This window comes from Phaethon aethereus (genome assembly GCF_964289735.1).
Source record: "Phaethon aethereus genome assembly, chromosome: 17".
Lineage (NCBI taxonomy): Eukaryota > Metazoa > Chordata > Aves > Phaethontiformes > Phaethontidae > Phaethon > Phaethon aethereus.
The window spans coordinates 6,983,336-6,996,827 of NC_138593.1; the positions used below are offsets into that span (position 1 = coordinate 6,983,336).

At 38.5% G+C, this 13,492-nt stretch overlaps 1 protein-coding gene across 1 annotated transcript in view; it reads left to right on the forward strand.

Moving 5' to 3' along the window:
• EP400 (E1A binding protein p400) overlaps window positions 1-12,814 on the forward strand; it is a gene marked incomplete at both ends in the record, with an annotated part of 47,215 nt that extends 34,401 nt beyond the window's left edge. The window contains 17 exons of the mRNA XM_082007894.1: window positions 403-644; window positions 1,207-1,380; window positions 1,623-1,670; window positions 2,681-2,817; window positions 3,381-3,437; window positions 3,534-3,612; window positions 4,202-4,402; window positions 5,370-5,415; window positions 5,507-5,616; window positions 6,245-6,449; window positions 6,954-7,117; window positions 7,497-7,703; window positions 8,010-8,205; window positions 8,927-9,057; window positions 9,715-9,882; window positions 10,618-10,695; window positions 12,542-12,814. Of these exons, the coding sequence (XP_081864020.1) occupies window positions 403-644; window positions 1,207-1,380; window positions 1,623-1,670; window positions 2,681-2,817; window positions 3,381-3,437; window positions 3,534-3,612; window positions 4,202-4,402; window positions 5,370-5,415; window positions 5,507-5,616; window positions 6,245-6,449; window positions 6,954-7,117; window positions 7,497-7,703; window positions 8,010-8,205; window positions 8,927-9,057; window positions 9,715-9,882; window positions 10,618-10,695; window positions 12,542-12,814 (2,516 nt within the window). The remainder of the gene's footprint in view (window positions 1-402; window positions 645-1,206; window positions 1,381-1,622; window positions 1,671-2,680; window positions 2,818-3,380; window positions 3,438-3,533; window positions 3,613-4,201; window positions 4,403-5,369; window positions 5,416-5,506; window positions 5,617-6,244; window positions 6,450-6,953; window positions 7,118-7,496; window positions 7,704-8,009; window positions 8,206-8,926; window positions 9,058-9,714; window positions 9,883-10,617; window positions 10,696-12,541) is intronic.
• Between the last annotated feature and the right edge of the window lie 678 nt (window positions 12,815-13,492).

Genomic DNA, 13,492 nt, shown 5'->3' on the forward strand with positions numbered 1-13,492 from the left:
TAAGATATATTGCTGAAATTTTAAAAAACCAGGGGATTTTTCATACCTCCTACATGTCTGGTTCAGTAAAGGTCAAATTTGCAGGTTTGAAGAGGTGAAAATTCTTGTCTCACCATGGTCTTGAAGCAGTATAATCCCTCGAAACCCCAATTCTTGCAGTGTGTCTCTCTATTTAGACATATAGTTGTTTTTTAAAAGGACAGTTTTAGAAAACCTGAATTCTGCTATGTGACTTAGGACAAGGCTGATCTTTATACCAGGCTCTGTTTAGTTACTGACAGTATGCTTTTAAGAGGCAATACGGAATACTCTGTACACATGTAGGAGTATTTTGTGATTATAAGTAGCAGAGGAATCAAAGAACGGTAGTAACTATTTACCAAGAAATTTTTTTTGTCTTAGCTGCAGGTAGGAAGAAAAAGCAACGTCATGGAGAGACAGTTATTCCACCTCGTTCACTTTTTGATCGAGCAACTCCAGGAATGTTGAAGATGCGCCGAGAGGGCAAAGAGCAAAAGAAAAACATCTTGTTGAAACAACAAACGCAGTTTGCAAAGCCTTTGCCGACTCTTGTCAAACCAGCTGCTGAGGCTGGCCAGGATAATCCAGAGTGGTTGATCAGTGAAGACTGGGCACTTCTGCAGGTCAGATGATACATGTGCTTTCTGCTGTTATTATTTATTATATTTTTGCTTCTCATTTCAGAAATGGCTCTTTCTGTCCTTTATCTCTTCAAGGCTATTTCTAGTTCTTAATGGTTAGTTTGGCATTTTGCTGATGTAACTCAGAACAGATTGCCTATAATTTGTGTTTCTCTAAGGATAAATTAAAGGATAAACTACAGAATGCATGATTAAGTCCTATTTTTGTTGTGGAGACCACTCACTATTATGTTCCAGATAAGTTGTGCTGGCTGGACATTTGATAAAGTAGCTAAGGTTCTCCCCACGTTGGAGAAGAGAGCGGTATTTGAACGGCAGCTCTCTGTTCCTTTTATACCAACCTCCAAGTGTTTTCTTGCCCATCAGTCTGCATAATAGCATTTTATGATTATTTATTCTCTGCGAATGTAGGTGAACCCATAGCCTGAGCCGTAAGCTATCTGTATCATTGTAGTAATGGTGTGTGGACACATGTAGATAAGGGTAGGTTTGGAAGATTGGAATGATTTGTCATCTGAAGCTTTTGTACCTTTATCTGTTGTAGGCAGTGAAACAGCTGCTGGAGCTTCCTTTAAATCTTGCCGTTGTATCGCCAGCACACACTCCCAATTGGGACCTTGTTAGTGATGTTGTTAACTCATGCAGCAGAGTCTATCGCTCACCAAAACAATGCCGAAACAGATATGAAAATGTCATTATTCCAAGGGAAGAAGGAAAGGTGAGTTTACATAGAATGATGCGTCTTTTTTTACTTTAAGTTTGTAGAGTTTTTTTTCCTTATCTCCATAAAGACTTGTTTTTTGTTAAATGTTTCAACAGTGTAAATAAATAACTTTTAAAAGATTATAAAATTATCCTCATCAGGATTTCCACTTATTTTATGTGATTTCTTTGAAAAGAAAAAGCACCTGAACAAAATCTTCCACAAAAGATCATCTAACTTTCCTTCTTATTTTACAGCTAATGTACGAAGCTAATCCTAAAAAGAAGACAAAAAGTATTTATAAGGTGTGCATTGGTATTCTTTCAAAATCAAATCTAGACACTGTGGTATTTAGCAGCAATGGAGGTGGGCAGATAATTCATATGAGATCCATGTTGAGTGTTACTTGAGTTCTGAAACATTAAAATTCCAAATTTATTTTTCCTTTCTTTGTTGATACAGTGGATTGACACGAGACTTCAGCTTTTGGATTTGATAGATAAATTTTAAATCATGCAAGAAGTTTGTTATTTCACTTAAACTGTAGTGGGTATTTTTCCACCTAACCACTATGTAACCTATCCTGATTATTATGATGGTACTCAAGAGCTGTAAGAATGTACTTCGTGCTAGGGTCTAAGTGGATTACAAATATGTAGTGAATTTAATGCTTGAAGCACCTTTTAGTAAATGAGGATGATAGTACGCTACAGAAACAAAAATAAATTCCATGATTATAAACAACTTCTTCCAAACCATACAGCAAGTTAGTGACAGAACTGGGTGGAGAATCTAGGACTTCTGACTGTAGACCCATCCTCTGACTAATAAGCAGGTTTGTCCCTGACTGGCAGTTTCTACTTAGGAGAAGCCAAATGTTAGAATGGCATGGTGTGTTGGATGTTAACATAGCTTTGTTGGGAGAGCAGTGCAGTGATGGTTTTATTATATTATGTGTGCGCTATGCGTAACTATAAACTAATGGGCTCTTGGTTTGGGTACTGAATTAAACTTGCAAAATCTAAACTAAAGCAAAGATTCTTTTTCAAATTAGAGTTTGCCATTTTGTATGTCCCCAAGTGCTGATGCCAGTGTGACCGTGAGAACTGCTCCTTATTTTGCTCTTTCTTTATATATTTCCCATAGAGTTTTGTGTAACAGTAAGTTATCAGTGACCCGAGGCAGAAACCAGTCTGTGATAGATATGTTGGAGTACGTTTTAAAATAATCTACAAGCGCACCATGTGTTTATACATAGACGAAACGCCATGTGTGTGTGTTCACAACTAAAAGCTGGTTTGTTTTCATTTTTTAGACTAAAAACAGTCGCCCACTTCGTACCAATCAGATCTATGCTCAAGATGAGGGTGCCACCCACACGCAACTTTATACTAATCATTTTGAGATGATGAAAATGATTGCAGGGAAACGAAGTCCACCTATCAAACCTCTGTAAGTTTAACTGGGATCATTTGATGTCCTGTCACCATAGATGTCCTGGAAACTGTGTTCAGAATTGCTCTTGCAACCCAGAGTTATTTCACACTCTGTTTCAAACTGATATTTTGTTTCTCTGTTCTTGATCTCTTTCCTTGTGTCCTGGCCTTGTGTTACTGGAACACCTTCATATTTCATGAGTCTGGGTTAGCTTTTACTGACTGCATGAATTTACTTTGCATGATGAAGAGCAGAAGAGCACTCAGTTGTTTTGTTTTATTTTAATGTACTTTATAAACTACACTTTCCATTTGCCTGAACTGTAAACATTTTGATGTCTGTGCTGTTTAGTAGTACATTGTTTTCTATGTATATTCCTGCAGTAACTTTCTCTGTATTCACCTAATATTTACTCTAAGTCTTTCTTAAAATGTCTTATCTGTATGCAGGTTCCAGTACTGGTGGGAATATCATGAAAACTTCAGCAAAACTGCAGTGTTATCCACTAAAACATGTGAAATTAAATATTGTTTTAAAGTTTTTTCTGTCTCCAGTAATACAGTTTTGCTCAATTTCAGACTTGGCATGAATCCTTTCCAGAAGAATCCAAAGCATGCATCAGTGCTTGCAGAAAGGTGGGCACTCTTTGTCTTAAAGGAGTTATGGATTGCATAAAAGTCCTTTTTTTCTTTTCCTTTTTAATGATTGTGTGCTCTGTCTTATGTTTCTAGTGGAATCAGCTATGATAAGCCACTTCCTCCCATTCAAGTTGCATCCCTCCGAGCAGAACGTATTGCAAAAGAGAAAAAGGTACAGTCTCCATCTCAGCTATACATTTAATTACTGCAGGAATTAAAAAATTAGACAACAGAGGAAGTATGAGAAAATCTGCCTCCTGGGAGAAGTTTGGCGGTACAGTAGATGTTATGGGCAGCTGCAAATTGTTCATGTACTAGGGTTTAGATATCCAAGGTCTGAAGTGGGACCTTTCCTTGGGCCTGTATGTCACACTCATACTTGTTTAGAAGCATCTTTTGGAAAACATACTAAAAACATGTAAAAAATCTTCTTCTTGACCGTTCTGTAGCCTTCTTTCTTACATTATTCAGAAAGAGATACTTGTCCTTGCTTGTTGATGGTAAATCACTACTTGTGCTATGCTCTAAGTCATACAACTGTGAATATAGCTTGTAGTTTGAAACTGGTTAGGTCATGTAACTTGGAGTTTGAGAGTTACAGTGAAAACAGATTTGTATGCTGTTTCTGCACACGCATATATATTACATGCTTAGAATTAAAAGGGTTTTGTTTGTTATTTTGTTTCGTTTCTAAAAAAATACATCCTGATTGTTACATGCACTGTTTTGAAGACTATGAAGCTCATACTTTGGTTTCCTAGGCTTTGGCTGAACAGCAGAGGGCACAGCAACAGGCAGGTCCGCAGCCTCAGCAGCAGCAAGCTGGCCAGCAGCAAGCTCAGCAACCAGCTGTACAGCAAGCACAAGCCCAACCCCAGCCGCAGGCTCAGGCACAGGTAGTTCAGCAGCCGCAGGCAGTAGTGCAGACTGCAGTAACTACTGTGGCCAACACAGCAGTATTGGTAAGAAAGGGAAGGCTTGGTGCCTCTGATGTAGTAACTTCAGTTCTCCTGTGTGTACCTTATTTGTGTGTTTTATTTTCTCTGGAAAGTGAGAATTTTAGGTCAGTGTAGTGAAATGAAAACTTCTTTTTTCTTTTTTTCCCCTGAGTATGCTGGATATCTTCTTTTTTGCTCATTTATTAACACTGTGTTCATACCATTATAGCAATAGGTCTTGGCATTCTGAGGTGGAAAAACACCATATCCTTTGCAAAGACTTTCTTCCTTTTTCAGCTTAGACTTTAATTTAATCAAAGTCTGTGCAAATACATTTACACAGTCAGTGAACAGTGATATACAGAGAACTTGGACAATAAAGGGAATGTAGCTGTAAGAGCTAGCTCTGTTAAAGTAGCTTAAAAAACAAAGCTTTATTAACCTTTGCAAGGCAACTGGAATGTTGCATCCTACAGGCCTATCATGGTTGTTTTATTGCAAATCTGGGCAAAGTTTTCATGGCTTCCTTAAATCTAGAGTCAGTTTTAATGAGTCTGACAGATCTGGGGCTTTTGTTTTTAGAGCCAATGCAGTTGGCACACTGTGTGCAGACAGTGATGATTTTATTTTGCTTGTTGAAGGGCAAGAATACCACAGCTTTTACAGAGAGAGAGAGGAGGGCTTCTGCCCCATAAGTGTTGCTCAGTGATGTTCACGTGTAAGTGGTTGCCTGTGGCGCTCCCTTCTACTAACAAGCATGTCAAATGACCGCTATTTACCAAACATTTGACAGCTCTCCAATTTCTTAAGTGTTGCAGAATCCTAATATATACATCAGTTGTTGATACATAAAATGAATGAACAACTGCAGAAGTATCTGTGCATTTATTGCATTTTTCTTATTTTGTGACTTCTGGAATACAGCATTGTGCTATATTCAGTTTTCTTTTATTGTTTTTCTGAACTGTTACCTCAATTGTCTTCTGAATAGGCGGGCACAATCAAAACAGCAGTTACGGGGACAAGTATACAGACTGGTAAGAAGACTTTATAATTAGGCATTGGAGATGATAGGACATTTGGATTTTCATTTTTAGGATCTCACATTTAATATTGGCTTGCTTTCAGCTACAGTGAGTGGAAATGTCATAGTGAATACCGTTGCTGGAGTCCCTGCTGCTACCTTTCAGCCCATCAATAAACGTCTGGCTTCACCTGTTATACCTGGAACGTTGACTGTGAGTAGATAGCACCACTAGTTGTGTCCCTGCTCTGATCTGAGTTGCGTGTTTTATCAGCGTATCTGTTTTCCTCTTTAGCTTTCAGTGTTTTCAGAAAATCTGCTTCTGGCAAATTTCATGTGCATCATGTGATTCTGTATCAAACCCCTCTCCCTTACCAAAATATCAGAACGCACTGGAACAGTTAATCAGAAAAAAGTGCCTAATAGATACTACTCTTAAAAATAGTTCATAGATGAGTGCTGTCATAGGCAACTTATTATGTCATTATTATTTCCAGCCTGTAACTGTTTTGTGCTTTGTTAATTACAATCTTTATTATTATTTTGATGTTTAAGACTATAGAAGATAAAGCAAAAAATTGATAGGTAGTAAAATCAGATTTATGTAATGTGATTAAGGGTTTGGTGATCAGCCTGTTTGAAAAAAGAGTTAACCAGATGCTCATTATGAGACATATCTGAACAGACAGATGTGTCAGAAAGATTTGGACCTTCTTTGCTTTTGCAATGCTTTTGTATTTTTGATGTTTGCTTCTAAAATTGTAATGGTCCATTTCCATAAGGTTCCATAGCTTCATATGAGGTATTGGAAACTGAGAAATAATGACTGTGCTCCTTTTCAGACTTCGGGAGGCACTGCAACTGCACAAGTGGTACATACCCAGCAGCGAACTGCAGCAGCACCTGCAGCTTCCACAGAACTGGTGACCATAGCATCTACCCAGGGAGTTCGTGCGGTAACATCAGTGACTGCATCAGCAGTAGTAACTACAAACTTGACACCTGTGCAGACCCAGACAAGATCTTTGGTGACTCAAGTTACACCAGGTAATAATGGTTTGTTAAGGGATTTTTTTCCAAGTGTACCTAAAGGGCCCCAGAATTTCTGTAGGTTGCTTGACCACCGTAGCCCCACAATATTGAAGGTCTGGATTTGTTGGCAGCATAATTAAACAGTGCTATGATTTTTAACTTGCTTTATTGTTGGTGCTCAGATTACATTTTTCTCAGTATTTCTGGATAGTGTTGCAGTAAAGAGCTGCTTGGCCCCTAGGCATTACAATTAAAAAACATTATTAATAGTGTAGCAGTAAAACATTAGAATTAACTCTCAACTAAAAAACATTTTGAAGAAGGGATCATATATTTTATTATTTACTCTGCTTTTACATCATTTTTATGCTAATGTGCTGTTGTTTGCAGTTAATCCACAAACTGTGCTGGAGCAGAAAAATATGCATTTAACAGCTTGGCTTTTCAGGTGAAATCAATTCATTAAACTGAATGTTGAAAATCTTTCTTCAGAGCATTTTGTTTTTTCTTTATTCACAGCTACGCCAACAGTCCAGCTGTCTGGCAAAACAATCACCCCTGCTCACTTCCAGCTTCTGAGGCAACAGCAGCAGCAGGCTGCTCAGGTGCAGGTCCCGCAAATTCAGGCTCAGGCACAAGCCCAGTCTCCAGCCCAAATAAAAACTGTAGGGAAATTGTCACAGGTGAGGAAATGTTTCTGAAGTAATGTGGCATGTTACTCACTGTTATTGTAAGCATCATTAGTGGTCTGTGCTGTATCCTGTTTTCTTGGGCTAAAGTGGAAAGCTCTTTCTTAAATTTGATCCTACTAAAATTTCATGAAGGCAGTCAGTCTGGTAGCCATTTCAAATAGTACCGCTATCACAGTAGGTCAGGATGTAAAGCAGTTACTGTTACTTACTCACTGGCAACCCGTTGGGTAAAGGAGTTGCATTCTTAACTCTTTGATCTTAGCTGAAGTCTGGCATAGAATATTTCTCCTTAAAAGCTCCAGATTGATCTCCATTTTTTCCTGTAGTGATGTAAAAGATTGGGAATGATGGAAGTGTTTGATTTTTGCAGGAGCAGCTGATCAAGTTGCAGAAGCAGAAACTGCAGCTGCCCCAGCAGCAGGCAGCGCAGCAGACACAGCAAGGGGCACAACAGCAAACAGCACAAGTACAAGTGCAACAGCAACAGCAAACTCAGCAACTCACTGCTGTTACAGCACCTCGTCCTGGCGCAGTTCTCACAGGCACTACTGTGACAAACCTGCAAGTTGCTCGTCTTGTAAGTTGTCGTTGACTTTGCAAAACTAGTCTTAAATGCCTTATTCTCTTGGCTGGCTGAAATGAACCGGGTACTGGTCATTCACGCACACAAGTGCCCTTTGCATTACTTAGGCATTACAAAAGATACAGCTGTAACATAAATAGCTTTATATTGCACTTACCTATTGATACCATCTCTGAATTGTGTTACTGTAAAGGAGCAATTATATTTAGAAACATTTACAACTATTACTTTATAATGACCTGTTATATGCAGCAAATATTTTTTGTGCCAGTACAATAATCTTCATTCCTTACTGCTTAGACACGTGTTCCTGCTTCTCAGCTTCAAGCACAAGGACAGATCCAGGCCCAAACTCCGCAAGCAGCACAGGTTGCTTTGGCAAAGCCACCGGTGGTGTCTGTTCCAGCTGCTGTTGTGTCATCTGCAGGAGTCACTACACTCCCTGTTACTGTTGCAGGCATTAGTGTTGCCATTGGGCAGCCACAGAAAGCAGCAGGTATGTCAACAGACTTGCTAAAGCATAATAAAATTTTAAACAACAGTTTTTTAAAGGTAGGATGTTTCAAGTAATATTTTCCGTGGGATACTCAGGCTTTTTAAAAACTGAAGTGGTAGAGGTTGTATCCCGTTTCTTTCAAAAATGAGATAAGAGAATTACGCTTATTCCATTTAATCTGCAGGTTAGTAGGATTCTTTAGCCAGATGTGGTTGTGTGGTGGTTTGTTTGTTTGTTTTTTTTAAATCTGTGCATGGGAGTAGGTGAGTGGATAAGAGTTTTAAAGACATAGTTTTTTCATAAAATTTCATAATTTCAAAATATTTGAAAATTTTCTTTTTTTCCAATTCAAAGATCAAAATTTTAAAATATTTGAAGTAATTTCAAAAAAATCATATTTTTTTTTAAATGCAAAATGGAAATAGGAGGACTTGTATTTCATAACAGCCTCCTATAGTATGGACAGAATTTTTCCTGTAGGAAAATTATTGTTAGAATACAAAGTTAGCTTACTCATGCCCTTAGATAAGAGAATGTTTTTTTCTCCACTGTCAAAATCATGTGTCTTATTCCCATTAAAGTCAGTGGGTTATTAGTGCTCAAAGCTATGCAGATGTATAAGTCCATAAAAAACACAGTCTGTTTTTGCAAAGCTGTGATTACTGGGACAAAGCAATAAAATTAAGACTCTTAGAGTTCTAATTATTTTTGTAATTTTCAGGAGGGCAGACGGTAGTTGCACAGCCACTGCATGTCCAGCAGCTTCTAAAACTCAAGCATCATCAAGCAGCACAGCAACAGAAAGCTATCCAGCCTCAGGTTGCACAGGGTCAAGCTACTGTGCAGCAAAAGGTACTTGGTGTTTCCTCTCCCACTGAGTCATGTAATACTTCTGTGTTTGTAAAGCTTCGGCTCTGAATTGCAAGGACACTCCTAGAGAAAGGCAATCGGTATTTCTAGGGGCGGATCTTACGTATATCTAGAGAGAACAGTTTCTCATGTGCCTTGTTAGGTGCGTAGTAATTTTTTCAACAGCACGGCTGCTTGGTCTGGTTTCTTATGCCCCAAATGGGGTTTTCTTTTTTAAGTAACAAAGATTAAGATTCTCTTTAGTCACTTCTAATACAACCAAATGTGGAAAATTCCCAAAGATTTTCACTATTTACAATATAATTTGAGCAAAATATACTTTTTCCTTAAATATCATGTTCTCATGGGCTTTGCTGTCAATCAGCCACCAATACTTTTTTTGGGAAGTGCATTATTGTATGAAGTTTGCGTATATTTGCATGTGTGTAAGAGAGAACCTTTTCAGTAAGTACTTTAAGTGATTCAGAATATTTGTGTAAGTGCATGAAAGCTTTCACCTAGTGCTCATTTTGCTATTACTAATCCTGAGAGGATTTTGTTTCAATAATTAAATGTAATTAATCTTCTTGGCTACCTACCTATTCTTTAAAAAAACACATATATTTTGTGGTCATCGATGCCTTTTTTTCTCTCCTGCAGATAAATGCTCAACAGGTTACGGTCCAAACCCAACAGCAGACTTCACAGCAACAAAAAGTAACTTACACTACACAGCCTGCCATTAAAACACAGTTTTTAACAACTCCAATTTCGCAAACGCAGAAACCAGGTGGAACCCAGCAAGTGCAGGCCCAGATACAGGTACAGGTAACACATGTTTACACCTTTAAACTCTACTGTGACTGCAGTATTGAAAAGATGACAGGTGATGTAGCATTTTAGCACCCACTCATATTCTAGTCACACATTTGTAAAATTCATTGGCCCTGAATATGTGGCCTTATAGCAGGTCAGAGGAACTATCTGAGCTGTAAATTCTCCTTTCCTCTTTAAAATAAATAAATTGAATCACTCCTTTTTATTAAGCAAGGCATTTCATACTGTGTTTGCTAAGGAAAATTGAGACAGAGTTCTTCCTGTTTTCTGGTGCTGCCTCCCAGCCTAATCTCTGGCAGCCCAGAGTAGGTGACAGTTAGGTTCAGTTACCTTCTGTTCTGCATAACTGGATCAGTCTAATCAAAGAAAAAGAAAGATATTAGGAATTGGAAGCCTTTATCTTTCAAAAGTGTATTTAAGATAATGTAGCCTATTAGAACTTCTGTGCTTCCTTCAATTTTATATATAGTTAGGAGAAAACGAGTATGTTGCAGATAAAATTGAAAATATGACACTTCCTTTTCCTCTTCCTCTCCTAGCTAAGTTCTTTCTGATCTAAAGTTTTACAAAAGTTCAGTATCGCTGAGAGTGCCAGGCTGCAACTTACTGTGAACAGGACTTTGGAAGGGTTTTCACTTGGTAACAGTTTTGATAGGTGTGGTGTTTCGCTGCTATTCGCAATTTTTTATTTTGACCAAATGTTTGTTTTTTTTCTTGTCACTATAGGTTGCAAAACTTCCACAAGTGGTCCAGCAACAGGCTGCTGTTGCCAACATTCAACAGATGGTTTCAGTTTCCCAACAGGTAGGTTTTGCGCTTGTCAAATATAGCACTAGAAACGTGATCCTACTGAAAGCTCATTTATTTGGAATATGTGTATTTTGCACTTTATGTGTGGCATAGGCAGTATTTTTGAAGGATACAGCAAGTACCCTTCTATAAAAATAAATCATGTGAATACCGAGTCAGATGCTGTATATTCTCTAGTCTAAAACTTTGGTACATGGAGCAATGTTTGTTCATCACTGTAGATAAGCTGAAAAAAGATTTTAAAATTATTTTCTAGAGCTGAAAGAATTTTTAAGAATTGGTTTCTTGTGATATATAGTCAAGATAGTAAACAATTGAACTAATAAGTGCCATCTGAGTTTGTTCTACAAAAATTGGGACAAATCGAGGGTTACAGGTTGTTTTGTTCCAGTTCATAAAGCTGTGACAAGTGCTTTGTAAAAGTCAGAATGGTGTGGTATCTGTTCTAAATGTGGTATAACAGACAGGACTGGGGCGAGAGAAGGTCAGACAGTTTGGTTTCCCCTCCGCTAACTACTAGGCAGTTTATTTAGCACTGTTCAGAACAAAGTCATTCAGACCATTAGCAACAGGCCTTAACTTATGCAGTTGATTGGCAGGAATGATTTAACTTTGGATGGTGGGTGAAGTTATTGCCTTTGGTGCACAAACATGTGATCCAATTGGCTCTTAATCTGCCACAGTTTATAGTGTCGTGTTTTAAGGCAGAATAAAATCTGTGACTGTTTATCTTAAAACGATGATAAAGTGGTGTAAGCTGACTCATAACCACCTCAGATGTGCATGCTTCAAGGGCAAGGTAGACAGCAGTGAGTAGAAACCTCATCAGTCAACACAAGTTGAGTTGTCCTCTGTAGTCAGTAAAAGCTCCTAGATAATTTTTCAAGGGACGTTAACAGCGAGATTGTCAGAAGTCATTGATGTTGGCATAACTCTGGGACTGTTGAAGTCCATGGTAAAAAGACAAATAAACAGCTCCCCTCCCACACACACCAGTGATGTCAATGGCAGTAGGATTGGGACATTTTATGTATTTTAAAACTGTGATCTTGATGTATATGTGGCATTCTTTTTACCTGCATTTTTAGTGCTTCCCAGTGGATTCCTCTTGAATTGGTCAAGAGTTAACTTTCCCCTAGAGAAGCCCTTGTGGCTTCATGTGGCTTCTGCATCTGACAAAGGCAACTAAAGCCGCTTGGTTTTCATTACCTTGTCCTCTGAACAAGGAGGTGTGGAATTTTTTCTCCCTTGCTCTGGGTAGAGCTATGAAATTAGATTTCTGGATGGAGTTCAAACTATTCTACCTTAAATTGGCAATAGAGACCTTCAGACTGACTAATCTCAAAGTGTAATGTCAGAGACTGGTAGGAAGTCTCAGTGGCTGTATTGTCATAATATGGGTGCAGAGTCAGTGTTTTAACCTCTTTGATCCTCCATCTATCCCTCTGCTCTTTTCCCTGTTCTTTCACTTCTGCTTCTGTGGTACAGGAATTTTCCTGTTTATCCAGTGGGGTTTCTGTACCTTCCGTCTATCTTCTTTAAAGGATCTGGGGAAATGTCCTTTGATTTGTGCTGCAGAGATCTGAGTTACAGGCATCTTGGCTCCTAGTTCTGATTTATAAGGCTCTAGAATTGTGACAGAACGTTGTTTCTCACTGAAACCACAGAGCCTATGTTCCCAGAATCCCTCCCAGCCTTTCTACTTTGCCCAAGATGCTTGTCAGTCAAGGGAGCAAACACCTGTATAAGTAAGATGCCGTCTGTAGAGCGGAAATGTAATGAATGCTCAGTTTAATGCCAAACTATTCTCTTGTAATTGCCTTGTCATCCTAATGTCTAGGTACAAGCTCAACCCCAAACTGTTACACTTTCTCAGACAACAGCAGGTCAACAGCAGGTTCAAGTGATTCCTGCAACAACTGCTACTGCTCAGGTTGTCCAGCAGAAACTGATACAACAGCAAGTCGTGACAACAGCATCTCCCCAGATTCAGGCTCCAGGTGTACAGAACCCAGCCCAGACACCAGCAACATCTGAAGCCCAGAATCAACAAGCAAAAGTACAAATGAGGACGCCTACTGTCAGATTAAAGGCACCTACTAAACCAAGTTGAACTAATGATTAAAATGCAATAACAGGGAAACACAGCATTTCTTGTTTGCAAAGCCAAGTGGGAAGCTACTCCAAATGTCTAAATGAAGACAAACCACCTCTATTTTTTTTTTTAGCAGAAGGGTTTTTGCTGGTGAACATTTAAACATGGAAACTCACATAACTTCAGCATATTAGCAACTGTTCAGCACTCAAAATCTGTATAAGATGCATTCTACCAGTGTTCTCTGTGCTCATTCAAACCAGATGGTGCAGACATTACTTACATTTAAATTCTGCCCAGCTTCACAAAAGTAAAATGGTAATATGCCATAAATGTCAGTAAAATTCATCTGTATTAGCACACCATAAACTACCGATGGGAATACGCAGTTCTTTGCTATAGTTTGGATGTGTGCTCAATATCCATGGTGAAGCCATTCAAAGAACCAAGTGTGGCTAATATAGCAAAGTATTTTCCATCTATATGAAAGCTGCATGTTGTTCTCGCTTGAGGTAAATACCTCTGGAAGATCTAACTTACATTTGAAGCGCTCCCTGCAAAGTTTAGCCAATAAATGTGAAAACCTGTAAGTATATGTAATTTAAAAGGTAAAAAAGTGTCATTCTCCATTTTTGTAAGTCTTTTAAAATGTTTGTTAGTAGTTTTGTGTACAGTTTACTGAATCACCCAACCTGT